Genomic DNA, 20819 nt, shown 5'->3' with positions numbered 1-20819 from the left:
CTCAACGCCTATCCTTATGCCTCCGGCTGTCAAGATGTTTCACTGTGATTGTCATGAGAGAACTTGCTCTCTGGGAGCAAACTAGAGAACACAAATAGGCGAGGAGTGACAGCATCCTCACAGCTCTGCCACTTTTTTTGACCACATTAGGTTGCTCACCTCGAGTGGGCACCTTTCTTCTGCACCTATTCTGACCTTTGGTGTATCTTATTCAGCTATGCGCTCACAACAGAACCTCCTTCAGTCATTTAATCGTGACTCACGTCTCATTTTCTTTTCCTGTCTCATTATCATTCAATATCACTTCCTTACCTTTCCATTCCTCACCTTCAGCATATCTATTCGCACATCCTATCACTCGTCTTGGCCCATTGCCTTTGTCAGAAGCTTGCAAAAGGACCTAGATGCAAAAATGTAAGTACAGCACGAGTGCTAGTGACACTATCTGTCGATATTGCCTTTGAGAACACAACCCACTCCTGAGACGGTGCAGATGACAAGTGAGAGATGAGAGTAAGAAGAGAGAAAAAAGTGAGACAGAGAAAAACTCAAAGAAAGAAAAAACTATTGCAAACGATTGCCGTTAATGGCATCATTTTTCCCACACGGTGATTGCATTGAGGAATTCACGAGCTTCACATTAACAATTCGCTAAATGCTTTACATTCAGCACACAACTGACAAATGTGGTAAGTTATGATGATGCTCCAAAATCCAGATGTTTGCCATTAAAAACACACAGTATGAGATTTTGTTATTCAAGTGTAACTTCTGGCCCATGATTTCAACCTAAATCAGAATGTGACACAACACAACATTACGCTGTCACGTCATAGCACACTGTCCTCCAATTAAGTGATGCATAGAAGAGGACTACAAATGTACAAAAACTGCAGAATAAAATAAAACAAAATGGAAATGATTACAACAGAATGCTTTATGAGATGTTGTGAACAGGCAATGGTGTATGACTTGTTCAACCGTGCAGTTCAAGTCGCCCGGTTGTTATCACCGAGTTGTAAACGTAGCTTCTGCTCTGTACTTTCGCTGGCTCTGCGGGTGAGATGATTTCCAGATGGTCCCGGGAAAGTGTTTGCCTTAGGTTACTGCAGGCCAGCCAGCTTGTGCCTTTTTCAGCTGAGAGAAAGATGGAGATGCAGTGTGTGTGTGTGTGTGTGTGTGTGAAAGAGAGACAGAGAGAGCGAGAGAGAGAGTGTGTACATAAAGTGGAGCCATGGCTCACACAGCTCTACTTTTTTTTTTTTTTTGCTTCAGACATCCACACAATAGTAAACTAGGTCCTCGAGCACCCAGCTGGCTGGATTCGGTCCATGACACTCAACTGTGTGTGTAAGTGGTTCAGTGGTCAAAGGGCTCCCCAGACTAAAAAACAAAAAACTAGATCATTTATTTAGGAGATAAGAAGAATGAATGCATGTTTCTATCCCCTACTGTTAATTGAATTTTGATACCTCGCTGTGTGCCCTTTCAGCAGAAGAGGGCTCAGTAATGACTCAGTTAAAGGAGCACCTGCCAAACCTCCAACAAGCAAAAACAATGCAGAAACAATGCAGAAAAATATGGTATTTACTTTGTGCATAAATTCATGAGAGCTCTCCTCATTGGTCGAAACATACCTAGAGTTTTAATGTGGAAGTTTCTGCCACTGTTTAAGTAAAAAATCCTTTTCCCTGTCAGACCTGTGGAACTATATTTAGTAGCATTACAGAACATTTTCCACATCAATATAACAAGATTTTTGGTTTTTGGTTTTTGCGTTTGAGATTCTGACATTTTCACTTGGGTTACATTTTACATGCAAATTGAAAATACAAATTCAAAGTATTTTCAGCATGGTATCCTAACAAAAACTCGGAATTTTAAGCACTTGGATGACGCCTCAGGGATATATTTTTAAAAGAGTAGCCTACACTGGACCGACTTACCCTTTAACTGAACTATGAAAGCTAATCGTGACTGCAATGGCTAATGATGCTGTTGAATATACATGTACTGGCATGTAAATTACGGCAGACTTGGAAAATCACCTACCTATCCAGTAATGACTAAAGGACTTTAGAACATGGTTTTAGGGGCTACCTCGCTTCAAGTGAAAATCCTTTAATGCCACAGACACTAAAGAAAACACTTCTGACCGGAAACTGCGTTTTCCAACCTGTTTAGGGCACACAGATGCTGGCTGCTGCCCAGTCGCCCCCACCTCCTCCTCAGCAGCGCTTCAGTCCCGCCCATCGCCACCTGGCTCTGCTGCGCACCGCCGACTGGAGGCAGAGTGTCGCTACTCCTCTTCCCCACGCCAACGGAGAAGCAGAACACAAGGAGCCCGAGTCCGAGGGTGTGTGGATGATTTTTTTCTCACATATAAAAACTGATTTTTTTTTTCCGGAATCGAAACTGACGCTTAAGGGATTTCGGAGGAAAGTAAGAAGACGGGTTTAAAAGAAGAAGAAGAAGAAGAACTCAGACAGGGTGCCCCTGCGCAGTACAGCATCCTCCCTCTGCATCTGTTTCTCATCTCTCCTCCTTTGCCTCTGCGCTTTTTACAAGATTCCCGATTCTCCCACACTGCATATCCCCAGTGACTGATCACTTATTGCAAGCCGAGAGGTGCCCTTTTCCTTTCTTTTGTCGGAGTTTGAACCACATTTCTGAGCTGCTGGGAGTATACCACCAGAGCCCCTGAAAGCTGGCTGGACTGTAGTTTTCGTCTTCCCGATACAGGCGGATCATCGAGGGGACCTTGCGCGGAGTCAAAAGGACTGGAAATTATTTAGCCCTCTCACATCGACGTGCCGCATGGTGGGAATTTCTGCCTCTTTTCAGTGTAAGTGTTCTCTCTATTAATAATAATGTTAATATTTCCCAATTCACGCCTTATTGGAGTGTTTTGTGACTTCGTATGCACACGTGTGCGCCCGAATTACGAAATATATCACAAAATACTCAACACACCTAACTGAGATTTTGTTTTATTTCTACTTTGATATATATTTATATATTAATGTAAATTAAGCAGACTGCGCTGCAGTCCAAACAACCCTAAAATTATAATAGAATAAATACATAATCGCCAGGGAGTGCATTTCTTTTTTATAGAAATGTGTTTTTATTGTCCGAGATTATGTGCAGATCTGTTTCACATAGAAACGGTGCGCTTGTTTTGTGCATAATCGTGTTTCATTCTAATGGGAGAAAAAGACCGAGCAATCACCGCTGATGTGTCTCACATTACATTTATCGCTCAAAAAATTAGAGAAAGTGAAAATACTCCGTCTATTGCCTGCTAATTATCTAGTAATGTAATTAATGAAGACAGTTGGCTTTCTAGTTTGTTTAACCAGCATGCTGCTGTCTTAATAAAAAAACAGCTCCCAGTTCACGAGCTTGTGCCCAAGATGCGCAGCTGTTCTGGGGCAACAGGCAACTTAAGTTTACGGACCAAGTCTCGTCATCACCTTCGTTTCAGGTGGAGCAATCTTCACATTAAGTGGTGATCTTCGAAAGACATTACACAACGTCTTGGGAGTTTAAAAAATAAAAAGTCACAATTTTTATTATTCTCACTGCAGAAACGGAGACAAATATTACAAATATTTCCTGCAAGTAGTCAACAATAATCCTACTACTGACTACTTTATGTCTTTTTTTGGGGGGGGGGGGTTGTTTTACTTTTGCGTGAGGATTTTGAACTCAACCTGAGCCTCTCAGTTCTGTTCAGTGTAGAGCTGCTTCTAATCTTTGCCTGGGAGTCCTGGGAAGCATTTGTAGAGACTTTGCATTTCAGACTTTGAATTTGGAGTACAAAAAAAAAGAAAGAAAAAAAGAAAATGAAAAAAGGAAACATCATCCGGAGCGCTGACACAACTCTCAAACGCATCTTCTCAAGCCCATGTGAAGTTTCCTTCTCCACCCGCTGCGACTTTGTCATCATCACATAACCGAAAATCTCCAAAAACGGAAAACGGATTCCTGTTTCCCCCCCTTTCTTTTAATGGAGTGGCATAGGGTTGAAATTAAAGGCTTTGGGCTATATTTACTCCAGTGGGAATCTTTTCCCCCGACTGGGAAAAGAACAGACATGCGGGTTAGGGAGGGAGGCTGCTACGGCACAACATGCTGTCGATGCCCGACTGTTCTCACGGCTCAGATTAGAGAGAGAGGAAAATATCTTCTGGAAAACCATAGGGCTTTGGACATTTTTTAGGCATACCAAATGCTCCCCACACAGCATCGTACACATTTGTAGACGTCCAAGAGAGCGCTTGTTAAGTCCTGTCAAAGGCATGAAACAGAGCAGAGGTGGCTTTAGATGAGCTAAATAAGGGCGACCGGGTACAGAATGAGCAAGAGGCACTGATATATACTGATCAACAAGAAAACAAAGTATGGCAGCAGTTTAAAAATGCTCCTCTCGATGAGATATTTTATTGGGATATCATGATGCAGGTGTATCCTGTGTCTGTGAGTCTTTTAAGTCATTGAAATGAAGATTCAGGATTATTTTTCATTCTGTCTTTCTTTCTTTTAAATCCTTGTTTAGTCTAATAATTTACTGCAGTGGCCATGCCAGGTGATGTGGTTGTTCTGGCTGTCATTTATTATGCCATCAGTTGTTTGTTTCCCATCCTTTTAACACTGGGACTTCCATTAAAGTAGTGACTTGACTGAAAAGACCATTACCTGGAGTGTGTGTGTTTACAGAGATAAAGAGAGGGGGGGTAAATGAAAGGTAAACAAAGCTGCTGATGAGGGGAGAGTAAATGATAAGTGCTGTTTGCAGGTTATCTCTGCGTTTGTGTGTGTGCGCACGTGATTGGACATGTGTGAGTGCGTGCTGCATGTGTGTGCACTGTATAAACAGGCTTGTATTAACGATAGCTGCTAAGTCTCTGCGGTCCATGCTCTCCAGCATTGCACTTCCAGGGGCCATCTGCCCAGCCACCAGCCTGCCTCACACCTGTTCTCCCTCCTCCTCCTTCCTTCCTTCCTCCTCCTCCTCCTCCTCCTCCTCCCAGCTCTTAGGCTATAGGGTCAAATGCATCAGACCGCTGCTCACACACATGGACGGCCTTGCAAAAAATGATGGCAGCCATTTTATTCTCGCCTTCACACGCAGCCAGAGAATCACACGTAGACGTACCTCTGGTTGGCAGATTGAACAAGTGATGCTGAGAAAGGCTGCGTGTGTCACATGCACACTTTCACAATGTGGCATAGATATCGTACACACACACACATATGCACACACACTCTTTGGTTTCACTGTTTTCCCTGTTTTTTCATGTTAAGCGCTGGTAATAGCTTCCTAGCAATTTATACTGCATATTTAAATCACAGGAACAAACAATGAATTACTGCTTTTAAAAAGAGAGAGAGAGAGATTTTTTTCCTGTCTCGCACAGAGTTACACTGAGACTCCAGTGCTGCGATGTAGTTACAAAGCACTTCTTTTAAGTGTGTCACACACGTTTGGATGCAGTCCAGGTTTGCTATACGGTGAATAAGTGATGATGACTCAACACAGTTCATATGCTGACTGTCTCTAGTTTAATACAATCCACTTCAAAAGCAGCGCAACCCGGATCACCTGTAATTTTTTCGGCATTCTCAATTGGCTCTATCAGAGCCAGATTCTAGTATACAGAACTTAACACAAGCTCCCTCGTTTGTATACAGCCTACAGTATATGCTCTAAATTATGTATGCTCTCAAAGATTTTTGGTTGTTTGTTTATTGTATAATTCAGTGCTTAGAATAAGTGGGCTTTCCTGGCGCTACTACTACTTGGGATTTTCACATAACTGCTGTGTCAATCTAGAAGGTCTGTTCTTATCTAACTCCACGAACAACATGAAAACTTTACAATATTCTTCATTCTTTTCACTGGGTTTCGGTGCACATTTACCTCAGCTGCTGTTACTGCAGAAATGTGTATAAAGATCGAGATGGTAGAGCCTTGGATACAGATTGGAACTGAAGCAATGCAGTCAGGGGGCAACTATCAGCTGCCGAACCGGATACTAAAATCAGTGTTGCATGCACTCCTTTAAGATGTATAGATCTCTTCTGATTATTCAGAGCTGTCTGTTATCAAGTCCCAGAGTGAATTATAGTGTGTGTGCACGTGCATGGGCATGCACATACGCATGAATGCTTTTGGAGATCGATAACCCCATTGATGGTTATCAGTGAGAGGGCAGTTCTCCTCACTGCTTATTGAATTTCATCGCCCATGAAAGAGCAGCGGTGGTATAAAAAGGACTTGCAGGTAGGTGCGTTTGTGTGTGTGCGTGTGTGTCCGTTTGCATTGTATACGCGGCGCTTGTGTGTCCACACTCTCTTGTGCTTACAGAAGCAAGAGGTCTTTGTTTTATTGTAGCTGTGAGATGGCCTTTACAGGGTCTGATTTAATGTCAAAGTGAACGGTGAGTGCCACAAACTGATTTTATTGGCCTTGTTCGTGTTTTTACTCTGGATAACATAAGACTTATAGGTCAAGTGAAGAAGAGGCCGACAGGGAAGGGCCTCACAGTTCATAATTTTTCATGGAGGATTTTACCTTTCTAGCATTTTTTTATTATTATTTTAACTTACTTTTTCACTTAGCCAGAACTGATAATAGATTGGTTCCAGAGCAAATCTAAAAGCAGCCGTGTCATGGGAGATGTCGTTTTTTCATATGTTTAGGGTAAATGGTTAGCTGTATCTATTGCACTCAGGTTTCTGGGGCTTAAAGTACACACTCAAAATAGACACGTCCAGGACAATATAAACCCACACACTGTCACACATGCAGAGCGCTTCCTCAGTCCTCTGTATACAGATGCGGATTGAGTTGCTAATTAACTCTACTTTCTCTAACTGTATCGCACACAGACAGACCTCCACACAAACAAATGCACACATATAGAACCTCTCTCTTAGGCTTCTTGTCATGATGTCTGTCCCCTTGCTCTCGCTCTCTCTCTCTCTCTCTCTCTCTTTCTCTTCCACTGTTTATTTTCCTGCCTCCATCTGGAGTCGGCTGATATTGTAATCGCCCTAATGCACATTGCCTTCCCTTCTCTCTCTCTCTCTCTCAGTCACACACACACACACACACACACACACACAGACACACACTTACTCAACACACATACATACAATGTGCCATCCTGACAAGCCCCTTTTCTTATTTCAAAAGATAAGCAACTGGATGTGATTGTGTGTGTGCGTGTGAGTGTGAGTGTGTGTGTGTGTGTGTGTGTGTGTGTGTGTGTGTGTGTGTGCAGGTGTCTATACAGTATGTCCAATGAATACAAAAGGATATACCCACGACTGTGTTTCCCCCTACACTCTGCTAAAGGTAATGATATTGAATAGGCGCTTCTTAGTGATGTGGAGCAGCGATAAAGTGGCCAAGTGAAGATGTTACCCTTTATCTCTCACCTTCTCAATATTCACCTGTCACCCAATTTACATTTAAAGATTAAACAGAGGACCTGGTGGGCTGGGGGTGGTTTATGTCTTCTGTAAAGATTCATCTGAAAAGGAACAGAGTGTACTGTATGTAAGAGAGTCTGAACTGCCATCTCTAAGCTTTTCTTCGTGATTCAGCAGAGGTTTGAGATGCTATACGGTGGGAATGTCTACAAGCACAAACAGACACACACACACACAAACGCTCGCACAAATCCCGAGGACACACAGAGAGGTTTGATTGATGGGAAGTATGAGCTGTGAAGCTGTGCGATTAGGAGCCTTTTTTCTCCCCAGTTCACGAGAGGACAATTGCTGAAGAATGGACCAGTTTGCTTTGCTACCAGTCCATAAAACCTGACCATAAAAGTCATTTTTGTGTGTGTGTGTGTGTGTGTGTGTGTATTAGAGAAAAGAGAGAGAGGCGGTGGAGTGGGCCCAGACAGACAGCGCTTAAAACAAACAAACAGGCAGGCAGAAAATCAGACAAATTGACAAAGAGAGACACAAAGAAAGAGGAAGTAGATAACAAAGAGAGTGAGAAACATCATCTCACCCCTGTCACGCTTTAGCGGTTTTTATCACCTAAACTGAGGTTGCTTCCTCTGTAAAAACTTCACATTGTTAACGCTGACCTAAATGAACCCGTGAAAATAATTCTCTCTTTTTTCCTTTTCGTTTTTTGTTTTACGAAAAAGGACTTGTGTAATTTACGATCACCACCTCAGCTTATCAGCTTGGATATTTGATTTACAGCTCGGTTCACTCTCATTAATTTTGATGTATGGATTTGGACAGTACATTTTATGAAAAGGGCAGCCGCTAGATTGGAGCCCTGGCTTGGTAAAAAGAAGTGTAATTAAGATCAGCAGACAGGGAGAGAGAGAGAGAAAGAGAGAAGTGTAGATCAATAGATGCAGACAGTGGACCCTCTGTTTTTTTCCCTCCGAGTATTGACGTGCTCAGTCAATTACATCCAGAGAGTAGAAGAGAGGAGAAGAAGAGATGGGGATGTGGGAGGCTGTGTGTTCAAAAATGCATGTTAGCAGACAGGAGCGTGCGCGTTTTATATTGCGGTGGTCTTCTCTGGTATTTGTATACAAGTGGAGGTGCAAACAGCTAGCACCAAGCTACACTGTGTTTCTTTAATATTCATAATGAAATAGAATCGGCACCGGCAGAGCAATCACGTGCACGGCTGTTTTTTTGGACGTCCAGTCGCTGCCAGCCTTTTATGTCCCATGGGCAGACACAACTAAATCATTGTTTCCTCCCCTTGCTGGTTAAAATCACACCACTACAGCCAAATAATGAGGCCCTTTTCTTTTGTGCTTGAATTTGACTTGCATGATGGGTATTGTAGGAAGAGAGGGCTTCCAGCTGTTGTCAGTTAGTGTCACAGACAAACAGGGAGATGGGACAATGGGACGACGGCCGGTCGCTCCATCTGATTGTCTTGTTGTCAAACCAACAGCAGGTGCCTCAAATGATAAACGCAGAGTGTCAATTATTTCAAGGGAGGGCCATTTTAGAAATTGGTTCAAAGAGAAAGAGGGAGAGTGGCAGAAGGGACAGTGGGGGTAACATAAAAAAATGGAAGGAGCTGGTCCATTTTCTCCAAATGGGGCCAAGTAAAAAGCCCCATTTTGTTTAACTTCTAGTGCGTCCCGTCCATCCTGTCCATAAAATTTCAGTCCCTATACATGACCGCTCACTGCAGTCTAACCTTAAATGGCCCGAATCATTGCTTCATTGCTAGCTGCCGTGCTAAGTGTTTGTTTGAACAGAAACAGAACAAAACCACAGTCGGTTTTATCTTAAAATTTTTTTAAAAAAAGTATATTTAACGGCAGTTGTATCCACCCAAAAATTGAGAATTACACTTACAGGCTTCGACCTCACTGCTGTTTCTCTCAAAAGGGATAAAATGTCTCTGAAAATGGAGAAAGCTCTCGCAGTTCAGTCAGACTGGGAGATTAGTTGTGAGGCTGTAGCTGTGTATCGATGAACAGATAGAGATCTGTAGAGCTCCCTCTCCTCACAAGTGTCCATGTGAATGTGTGTGTGTTTTTATATCTGCCTACAGTATAAAAACATATATCTTTTTGTCTGGCTTGCTCGCTGTCTGTAGTGTCATCTGATATACATCCATGACCCCAGCTGCTCTTATGGATTTGCGATTGACAGCCCTTTAATCAAGGCATCTGTTCCTCCCCTCTGTCATACTCTAACCATATGGACGTGCCATCCTCAGCTGCGCATTTCATACTAGCAATAGACGATGGGTCTCCATGGTAACCGAACTCCGCTTTTAGAAATGGGATATGAATTATATGTTTTTGGGCCTCACATGTGCAGGGATGTACACACATGCGTCTATATTGCAATGTACCTTGACATTTATAGTGTTTCATATCGCGTTAGTCTGCATGATTGTGGACCCCATCCCGCGGCACTCTCTGAAGTTTTATGGCTCCAACAGTGTGCAGACGTGTTTGCCTTCTCTACATGATAGAGCCATTTGTGGAAGAATCCAAGCTTTTTTTTTTTCCAAGACTTAAACAGCTCCAGATTGCGGCGAAACTTTTTAGTCCTGGTAACACTGAGAGCAGCACAGCACAGGAGGGAGAAAGGCTCTCACGGAGCAATGAAAATCCAAGATAGAGGGAGAGCATAAATCCATCTCCTTTTGTAAGGTACCTTTTTTTTTTTTTGCAGATGTTTCAAGATGTTTGGCTCAAGTGTTGGTAATTTTTTGCCCATCTGTCTTCTCTCCTCCCCCTATGTCTCTTTATCAACATCTGGTTTTCGGTGAGGCAGGGAAACAAGTATCCTTTATAAGCCAAGGGTTCCCAGTTCCCCCTCTGCTTGTGCTATTAACTTAACCTCAACTACTGCTCTCTCTCTCTGTGCACACATATTCACATATGCTAACCATTAGAAAGTCATACCATTCAGAAAATGTAATAACTTTCAGTTAGAGGCGGAGATAAAGTATTTTAGCTTTTTTTTTTTTTTTGTTCGCTCTTCACTTTTTCCATAGCTGCAATGAATTCGAGGCTCTGGGGTTTTTATGCCTCCCCTGAGGGAGGACAAATTACTGCCTAGATGTTAGTTTGAGGATGCTTTAGTGAGTGGAAAGCCCCTTCCCCTTAAGCATTTGGGTTGCACCCCTGGGTCTCCATCTGCACCTCTTCTACGCATTTATGAGTGACGAGCATAAAGCTGCTACTCAGGGTGATAGCATCAGAGATGCACTGCATCGTTTCACTTTGTAGGAATTTTATTTGAGCATGGATGCACACAAACATTTTGCCAGACACTTTAGCAGTGCAACAAAAGTACGATCTTAATTTCCTGTTTCCTCTTTGGCAGCATTAAATTGTCCACATAATAATTCACAGCTGTGCAGGGATCATGTACTGGAGTGCAGCTGCAACTTTATGTTTGCTAATGTAGCTATCTCACACATAGGACTGAACTACACATATGTAAAAAAAAAATTAAAAATACACAGGTGTGCGCTTGCTAAATTGGTCTCTCATAAACTCAGACAGTAAGTGGCTGAATATGCAAACAAAGACAAAGCTCAGCACCATATGGCAGGGTTGTCAATCTAAAGTGAAGGCATGCAGAGCTTTCTTTGTGTTTGTTAGGTGGTCTACAAGTTTCTTGGTGTGCGTTTGATGTGATGAGTGATATTTTTAGCGTTATGTGGCATGCCATATTAACAGGCAGCCAGACGCGCACACACACACAAACACATTCTTTCGCTGCCATTCCTCGTCAGAATGAACACAACATACACGCACCATCCTTTCCCACCACATACCCTTGTCCTATTTCTCGTCATTTAGTCACTTAACAAAAGCATGCTGAGCTCATTGTTACTGCCAATTATGTTCTATTAAATCAGTGTTGTTCTTGTAACACAACACCGTCTCATAAAATTTCATGAAGTGAACATTTATACTAAAATACGGCATCAAATGCATTTTAAGACCACAGCATGCAACATTTTTACCACTTCGTCAAAATGAAAGGCGTCTCAAACTGTTAAGAAAGTAGAGCTTTGGTTATTGCCAGCCATATGTAACAAAAGAGTGTAGACAATGAAGACCAAGTAGGGGAGTTAAAAACTACGCGCAGCAGAACCGGAGACAATCTGCATCTGTTTCTATATTTAGATAAAACACGACTCTTTGTATTTGCCACTTTGCCCCAGGCTACATGATGCAGCGACACAAAAGCATGTACACGCACATGACAGATGCCCCGAACTGCTAAAGACGCTAATGCATTAGTCGTGCACCGCCCCGGGCTTTTGCCTGGCAGGGCATTGACAAACCCAAGTCACCAGCTGATCAAGGGTAAGGGACACACGCAGCACGCATGTACGTTCATCCTGATCCCATCATAAAAAAAGGATTACATTTCTACCTAAATGTAGCCAACATGTTTTAATAATTCAGTGCAACTCCTTAACACTTATTTCGTTGCTTTCTGTCTTTGACGATCTGTTCTGTATTTCAGCTTGATATGGTGTTAATTTGAGTGGTTTTGATTCGAATGAACGAAGATGTTCACAGTCTGTCTGATCCAACCAACGTGTAACAAAACATAATAATAGTGTGTTGAAATGATTTTTGATCCTGGTTTTGGTTGCTTTTGTGTCTTGCAGACATCTGTTTGCTTGGCGCACTGAGTGTGTGTGTTTGTGTGTGTGTTATTTGGGTCGGGTAGTATCTTCATGGGGAATTGATTGCAAAGGATTAGAGTGTGATTACAAAAAGGGTGGGGAGCAGAAGCAGATACTGGGGTGCGAGAAAGGTGAATGGTGAAAAGTGCAGCAAGGTGAAATGGGGAGAGGCGGTAGGAGAAAAATTAGATATCCATCATGTGAGGATGTAAGGTGCAGACAGTGGAAGTGTCTTTTCTAGAATAAAAATATCTACTATTTTGCTCTCTTTTGTCTAAAATAGAGACAGATATATTCAAGAAATAATTATTTGAGATGAAATATTCAAAACACAGGGGCTTGGCTAATTATTGTAGACTAAATGCATTTGTTTAGGGCACGTTTCATCGGATTTGAGGCGTCAGGGATAGAATAGCTGTGTTTTAGATTTTTAAAGAACACAGTATTAGATGGGGAGAGTGAGGTTTTTGTGTTTGCAGATCTGATGTCACCCTGTTTGCCTGTGCTAGCTCGAGAACAAGAGTCTGAAAACAGAAAGTGGGAAACAGAGATGAGCTAGTAGGACATAGCTGTGAGTTACTTTAAACTGCTAAAGGGCCAAAGCCAGAAGCCACAGAGTCAAGCAACCATGAGAGACGGAGGCAGTGACAGACAAAGGACAGAGAGAAATGACTCATATACAATGTTAAATGACATTTATGAGTTTCAAATTGCTTAGCTCGGATACAAGCTTCTGCTTTTAGACCTTGAGCTGCTGTCTCGTTTTTTTCTTCCTCCTCTTTTAGACAGCCAGTAATGCTAAACTGCATTTGGGGAAAAATAACACATGAAATCATTCAAGCTATATTTAACCAGCCCCTGTCAAGGAGTTCACACAGCAAGCGTTTACCACAACTGCATGTGAGCACCAGTATATACTACACACATATATATATCTGCCCTACTGTAATTGAGAATTATAGTACAAGGGGGGATTGTGAGGTTAGGCAAAAATACTGCATGGTATGTGGATGTGGATGGAAGCTTGTAAAATGTGACATTCCCTGCAGCTAAGAGTACTTAGCTGAGACTGCTTTATTTCACGATAAAGAATAGTTGGTTGTGTGTGCGTGTGTTTTTTTATATAACAAGAACAAAGACAAAACTGCTCTCGTGTGTGTGTGTGTGTGTGTGCGTGTGTGTGTGCGTGTACGCTTCGTGAGGAAAGCAATTTTGAATTTATTGCTTCGTCTCATTTGAAATGTGTTCTTTCATTCCCACGCGGCAAATTAAATCAGAATCTGGAATATGAATATGACAGTGTAAGAAAATTCATGAATCCACCAATACCATAAAATAGCCCCTGCACTAAAGGAAAATTGATATGGTATTAATTTCCCCATGAAAGGATACACTGGTGTATACGTGACACACAGACCTGAAACAGAAGCGATCTATTTCCTTTCACCACATATCACACGGGTAATGCATGCGCGGCACAGACGGATTTAGAAGCAGAAATACGTGTAGGTTATACATTCGTGTAACGCCGACATCCCTCTACCCCCTAAAAACCATCAATTCAGATGACGCTGAGAGGTTTAGATTTAGGACAGTCTGTCTTTGTCTCTATCTCGCTCTAGTGTCTGAGAACAGAAGTTATGGCACACTTGTGCTAGAGGAAGCAGCAAGGACACCGTGTTTTATTTTGCCAGCCAAGCCCAGTGACTCTAGTTCACAAGTTGCAAAGGAAAAAAAAAAAAAAGATTTCATACTTATTTTCAATTTTTTTTTTCAATTCAGCTCTAGCAAAATTGCTTTTGGTGTCTGTAATCATTATTGGCAATAAAGCAGCCCCTCCTAAGCACGACTTCCAAAGCCAAAGTCGGCTTTCTGTGCAAAAATATATTCAGCATATTTTTTTTAAGTTCAGCAGCAGCTGTATCTATCCTGCATTCCTGGCCTGTTTCTTTTTTCTCTGTTTCCTTTTTGGTTCCTGCCATTGTCTCTTTATTCTTCAGTCTTCTTTCTTCTGTCACTCCGGCGATGACAGCCACCTATGAAATGCTAAAAAAACACTTTAGTACAATCTTTCTTTTTCTTTTCACCGCACGTGTATATATGTGTGTGCGCGTGTCCTTTGACAGTTGAGAGAGCATATCTGCTCCACTTGTTGTCATGGAAACAGTGGGCGCCATGTGCATGTGTCTGTGTTTTATTGAAGAGCACCCCCACCCCACCACCTCTAGTCCCCCTCCCAAAACAGAACTGGGAGCAGGTTCACATCACGACCTGCTTCTCACTCTTATGTAATTTACTTCTTCCAGTTTGTCCCCAGGGTTAATTCCCATCATTAGGTTCAGAGACCAATGCTCCTCTGGACTGACTCACTGTTTGGGGCTCCAGGCAGTTTAAGAAAGCCAGATAGGACACTTCACTTGCCAGAGTGGGTGCCAGGTCCAAAAGCCACTGATCCCATCGCCATTCTCCAATCCTGCTTCCCTCTTATATCAACCACTCCCCCATGCACCTTGCATCCCACTGTTGCTGTCCCAGCATTAATTACCTGTAAACAAGCTTTAACTTCCTTAGAGAGAAGAGTAGCAGTGTGTGTGTGTGCGTGTGTGCGTGTGTGCGTGTGTGCGCGTGCGCGCGCGCGCGCGTTTGTGTTATTTTTGTATGGGAGCAAGGCATTTATCTGAACAGCTCTACTTTCTTTCACACAGACACAAACATTGTCCCCTTTACACACATCCTGACCCCAACCAACCATCCCCACCCTTTCCCTTGCTGCTTGGGTTTGCATCCTTAAGGCTTACACACACACACACACACACACACAACCACCTCCTCTTCTCCCTCCCAGGTTTCTTCTGGTTCCTGACCAGCAGGGCTATCTCTGGATGGCCGGAGGTTCCTTTCATTCTGCTGGCCCATTGTGTGGCGAGCTGGGCTGGGCCCTGGGCCCCAGAGGCCGGGAGGGGAGCCAGGAATGGCCTGGTTCCTGTTTCTGTACTAGTTAAAGGAACTGTGGCACCATTTCCATTAGTCCCACATAACGGCTATGAAGCTGATTTTAGGGCTATTTTTGTAGAAACAGTCACATCCATGCAAGTTGTTTTCCTCGTTTTGGGGGAACTGTGGCTTTGATAAGGGGAATTGGGTAGCTTAATTGGATGCCTTGGGTGTTAAAATGACTTAATAACACAATTTGTTCCACAGCTGTTGCAGGACAAATCTGTGTTTTACATGTGCAAAATGCAGCCCCCAAAATGGATGGTTTTCCTCTTGAGCAGGATTTAGTGGGAGAGACACAAATAGGCAGCGATGATATATAAATCTTTCGCTGGCAGATATTTTTGTTGTTTTTAAAAAGACACCACCTTTGAAATATTTCTTTATGATTTATTTTGTTTGTTTTGCATAATTAAATCAGCAAACCTCTAAACCGATGCCTTAAAAATTTTAATTCCTTGCAACAATAACAGACACAGAGAGTTGTATTTTAAAGGATAATTTGTTACCTTTGGCCCGACGCTGATTTAATCAGCAATGTCTGACCTCACCGGAGGCAGTGATCCTCGAAGAAGCCTTTATAAGTCCTTCTCCTTTCCCCACCTGTGTATGTGGCTTAGTTGACTGCACACTGTCACTACACACACTATTAATCACACACACACACAGAGGCGTGCACACACAAACATGACCATCATGCCTGGTGGCAGCTCTCACTATGAGCAGTCCTCTCTGTGCTTGGCTCACTGTGGTGTGTTGCATGGAGTGCTACACTAGCTAGTGCACTCGGTTAATTATGACTGCCAAGCCTGGCTGTCACAATGATTCACTATGGAAAGACGTAAAGAGGGAGGAAGAGGGGGAGGAGAGGGTTGGCAGGTGTACAGATGTATCGTTAGCGCCACCTAGTGATGCAGGGCGAATGAAAAGCAGCTCTTGCTGAAGAAAGACTCGAAGGAGGCTCGGTTTTGACAAACTATTCGTCATTCTGTCTGTATTGCTATGCATTTTTCTTTCCCCTTGTTTTCTCGCTATCATCTATTCTTTTCAAACGTCCCCTTTTTCACTTTCCTCTCCTTTTCTCTTCCCTTCCCGTCTTCTGTATTGCTCCTCAATCTTTCAGCACCCTGGCACTCCCTTTTCTTGCCTGCTTGTTTCTTATTTTTTCTCCCTGTCACCACTCCTCTTGCCGATGTCAGTTGTGGTGTCTTGTGTTCTGTTGCGACAAATCAAGTGCTCCATTCATCTCCTGTCATCTGTGCTACAGAGAACTGTAAATGTGCGCTCTCTCCCCTCCTCTGTCTCCTCTCCACTTTATCATCGCCGAGCAGATCAGATTGGAACTGGGCCAAGTCACTCAGTGGAGGATAAATAGAAGGTGGCTGGGTGTGAGGATATATAGGACTGGTGGAGGTTACCCTAGCTGGAATTAAATGCCATTGTGTTTATATGGTTTGTTTGCTATAGGTCCTTGAGACACAGTGGTAAATGCATTAAGACTGCGGATTCCTGAGCCTATGTTTGCGGTGCTCTAGAAATCAAGCGTCAGTGCAAAGCAACATCAGATCAGGTGTCAGTAATCTGGAGCTATTTTGTGCCTTCAGGTGAGAAAACAAAATTGGTTTTGTGCACAACCATTAACAACTCTTTCGACAGTTAAGCAAGTGGTTTGGAAACGAGCAGTCGAGATTGGAAGAATTCAGCAACCCATCCACCCACCCACACACACACACAGGGCCGCACACATGCATGCACCCACTGAAAAAAAGTCATTTGTTCTACCTCATTAGCATGTATTGTGGTAAGCGGGCGTAACACACTGAAAGGTGAAATGGGTCCGCCATGAATAGCACACCAGTCGGCAGAGGAGAGGGGAGGAAAAGGAGGGTGGAGGAGAATGGTGGGTGTGGAGGGCGGGGTGGGTTGAGGGGGGGGGAGTGTCCAGATGGCTGGGGACCTGCCGCACACACAGGGAGCCTCTTGCTCGCTTTTTTTTTTCTGCCCCTCTGCTGATTGCACCTTTTCGACTACACTCACTTTCACTCGCTCTCCTTTTGCAGTTCGCTCGCCTTTTTCTCACTTCCATCAACACACAGGCACACAAAGGCCAAGCCCATATGTAACCTCCCTTCCTCCAGAGTTGCTGCTCAGATGCAGCCGCCGTGCTTGCGCGTGCACGCGGACGCACACATCAAATATTCTCAGAGGTAATGTGTGTCCAGGAGGCAGAGAGCAGTTGAGTGCAGCCCAGTGGAGCGCCTGTTGTGGCCAACTGCACCTCTATACAAGCTGGTCACCTTCTTTCCTTTTCTCCGCCTTCGCGTCTCTTTTAACCACCTCCTCCTGCATCCTCTACATCAATTTTTCTGGCTTCCACCTTGTCATTCGACCTTTGTTTTTCTTCAGGTGTCTCTTTATTCCTTCTTTTCTCTTCTCCTCTCAAATGGGGTGACGCGTGTATGCCGATATACGCTTAATTAAAGATATACACTCGAGTTTGTTAGATAACACTAAGTGTTCACCTTAAAGTGTGACACATTTTGGAGAGATTTCACATATCCTTTCTCTTCAGTCTGATGACTGTGGTATGACTATGTTTGATGTGCAGCATTGAAACTGTGTCTGGCGAGTTACATCAGATTGCACTAAAGCTGAGGCCATCTTTGGTCGGTTTGCGAGAGGAAGAGAACTGACGTTTGCCCTGATGTTCCCTTTCCCTTTCTTTCTGTATTATGTAGGACTGCCAGAATATCTGTTCATTTATCTTCCCATCTGTGTGTGTCTGCGTATCAGTGTGCCAGTCTGTCACTGTCTCTTTCTCTCATCCTTCTCCTCTTGATTCTCCCCCCGCAGCCACCCCACCCTCTCTCTCCCCTTCTCTCCTCTACACTTTTGACTCTTTGCCTGTGTGTCTCTCAGACTATGTGTTCCCTCTGTGTCTGGTAGAGGATCACTAATAGTCTCCACTGGGGTGTAAACTGTGTGAGGTTCTGTGTATTCTGTAGCCTGTGCAGACACACACACACACACAGGCACTACTCACATGGAGACAGCACACAAGCAGGGGTTAGTGTGCAGGGAAGACAGAAAAGGGTGTAGCAGAATGGAGGCAGAACTGTCTAGCTTATTGGTGATGGTGTACAAACATAACCATGCTCTCTGCGACTAGCTAACTCTGTTCTCTCACGCACATATCACCCTGTGCCATTAAACATGCAGACGCTGAGTGGCCAGAAGCTGTCCCGTGGGACTTTGCTTTGTATGTGTCTGTGAGAGAAAGAGATTATTTTCTGTGTGTCTCACTCCATCAACTCCGCCATTCAAGTGCACCTCATTGACTTATCATTGAGTTGGCCCTCCAAAGCCCCATTGAGTTTACCAAGTCTTCCACAAAAAAAGTCACTTCAGTTCCTTCCAATAGAACCCCTCATCACACACATACACACACCCTTCACCCACAAAATGATATACACAGGATGGCTCCACCCCACACAAAACAGCTTTGACGCTCCATTGAAATCTCCTTAGCAAAACGGTTTCTCCTCATCAGTATTGTGTGACTATTCAGTGCGTTAATGCGCTCGTATTAAGAAAGCCTTTTATTTGCCTGTTTTGAATTTAAGCACATATATTAACCCATATATAGAGAATGAGTCCTTATTAGCCTGCGTGGGGGAGGTGTCAGGAGGTTGCAGGAGGACACAGAAAGAAGGCTATACAGTACAGTATATGCAAGCTTACCTAAAGCCACAGTATTGACTTGTTTAATTCTTGAATGAAATAAGCCCCTGATGCTCATTCACAGACACACTCACACACAGAGGGAGTAATTTAACTCAGCACGGTTTGTATCCCAGTTTGCGGTGCTGGTGCCACTGATGTATGTGTGTCTTTATTTTATTTGAATTTTTTTTTTTTACAAAAGTGTTCAAATGGCAGGGGATGCCATTATAACAAACTGGTCAGATTATGGGTATTACAAACATAGACCAATGCAAACAACCATCAGTGTCTATCTGCAGGGTTTTGCAAAGCTTTTGTTGCAGTCAGCTGGATTATGCGTTTTGGCAAGCCTCTCGACAAAGTAGTTGTTTGGTTGCCTACGTCGGCTGCTGTTGTTACCTGCTTTTGTTGCAGATGAGGCCGTGAAAGTGGGCCTGATTCCAGGCAGTTTTGGAGAGGAGAACAGATGATTTGAAAAGAGGCTTTAGCATCCTGCAACACATATGAGATGATTTCATTGATGCTTTAAGCCGGTAAAAAAAAAATCTGATCATGTAGCTTGACTGGTATGTGCTGGTGATAGTTAGGATGAGATGTCTTCCTGTTACTACTGCCGAAGCTAATCAGTACGAGTTCTCTGATTGCAATAACTGGAAGTGGGATATGAAGTTAAGCTCCCAACGGTTTATTGAATAAACTCAAATGCATTCTATCAATTCCTGTCTCCGAAATGAAACTTGAGCTTAGAGAGAGAGACTGGGTTTGCTAGTGCTTTTAGGGGCCACGTGTCTCCGGAGAGCTGGAGCAGCTATTGCTTTTGTTTATACGCTCCCATACTCACATCTTCTCTCTTTCATCTCATCTTTGTCTCTGTCCTAATATAATTCTTTTTCTCTCCTCCCTTACTGGCATTTTTAGCAGCTCACTGGGGGAACATTAGTGCTTGTTGTCTTGCACTAACATTAAGACGCTTTGTCTCTGATCCTCCCTGTTGTGGGCACGCACTTGTTCACGCTCAGGCGGCGTGGGACGTAAATGTAGCTAAAAGGAGGATCGTGAAAATCTGCTGCCCTTTTTGTCCTTTACACTCTTGAACCTCAGACACGGTTTACGAGGCTGCGTGAATGCGAGCGCCTCTGTTAGTTCGCATGTGTGCAGATGCCTGCAAGCTGACAGGGAGTGAAAGCCCAGACATATGTTAATCAGATGTTGCGATGATGGCAGAGCAGAAGGAGAGAGCGAGAGAGGGAGAAAGAGCACTGGAGGGAGGAATGAGGGGTAAAAAGAAAGGAAAGGCTCTTAAAGACAGAGTGAGAGAGGGGAGAGAAATGAGAGCCAGCTGAAGAAGAGGGATGCGGAGAGAAGATTTCAGGAGTAGTCTGGAGAAAATGACAGGAAGTGCTGCAGTGATTCATTTTCTTACTGCTAAACCACTGCTGAGAATCGATTAGTTTAACTGAAGGGGCCCACACAATAAGTTTCAGGTCACTAAACAAAAGTGATTAATGTTTCCTGTAGGCACATGAGATATACATACTAACACACACAGTGCACAAGGAGGTGTTTTTTGTTTCTTTAGATTTTTAGTATGACATTGCTGCCCAATTTAAACCCAGTAGCACCATTTAATTGTCTGCCTTAAGGATCAGACAAATGAAGCTTAATGAAGGGCTGAGCATTCACTATTAAAGCTGCTGAAATCATTTCTTTGTATTAAAAACTATATCTTCAAGTGAGCCTCCAGATATGCAGCTTCCCTTTGCACCATGGAAAGGCTGCTAGCTGTTTGTTTCTACTCTCGTGAGCTGAAAACGTTATCAATTTTAAATTTTTTAAAATTCTGATAGCCTCAGTTGCCAAAAGCAATAATTCAAAGCGATAAAATTAAAAGTAAAGGGGATAAGATAGAGTTTCAGTTTTATAG

The 20819-nt window shown here is 43.2% G+C and overlaps 1 protein-coding gene across 4 annotated transcripts in view; it reads left to right on the top strand.

Annotated features, from left to right (window-relative positions):
- The first annotated feature begins 2252 nt into the window (after positions 1-2252).
- Positions 2253-20819, top strand: part of runx1t1 (RUNX1 partner transcriptional co-repressor 1) — a 58909-nt gene continuing 40342 nt past the window's right edge. Inside the window, exon 1 of one of the 4 annotated variants that reach the window (XM_084918908.1) lies at positions 2253-2845. In XM_084918908.1, the coding sequence (XP_084775034.1) occupies positions 2818-2845 (28 nt within the window). In that variant the 5' untranslated portion in view covers positions 2253-2817. The remainder of the gene's footprint in view (positions 2846-20819) is intronic. The other 3 variants (XM_084918909.1, XM_084918910.1, XM_084918911.1) reach the window with 3 other exon arrangements.

Source organism: Perissodus microlepis, chromosome 22 (assembly GCF_051167445.1).
Source record: "Perissodus microlepis isolate ML-2025 ecotype Zambia chromosome 22, ASM5116744v1, whole genome shotgun sequence".
NCBI lineage: Eukaryota > Metazoa > Chordata > Actinopteri > Cichliformes > Cichlidae > Perissodus > Perissodus microlepis.
This window is presented reverse-complemented; position numbering and strand designations above follow the sequence as displayed.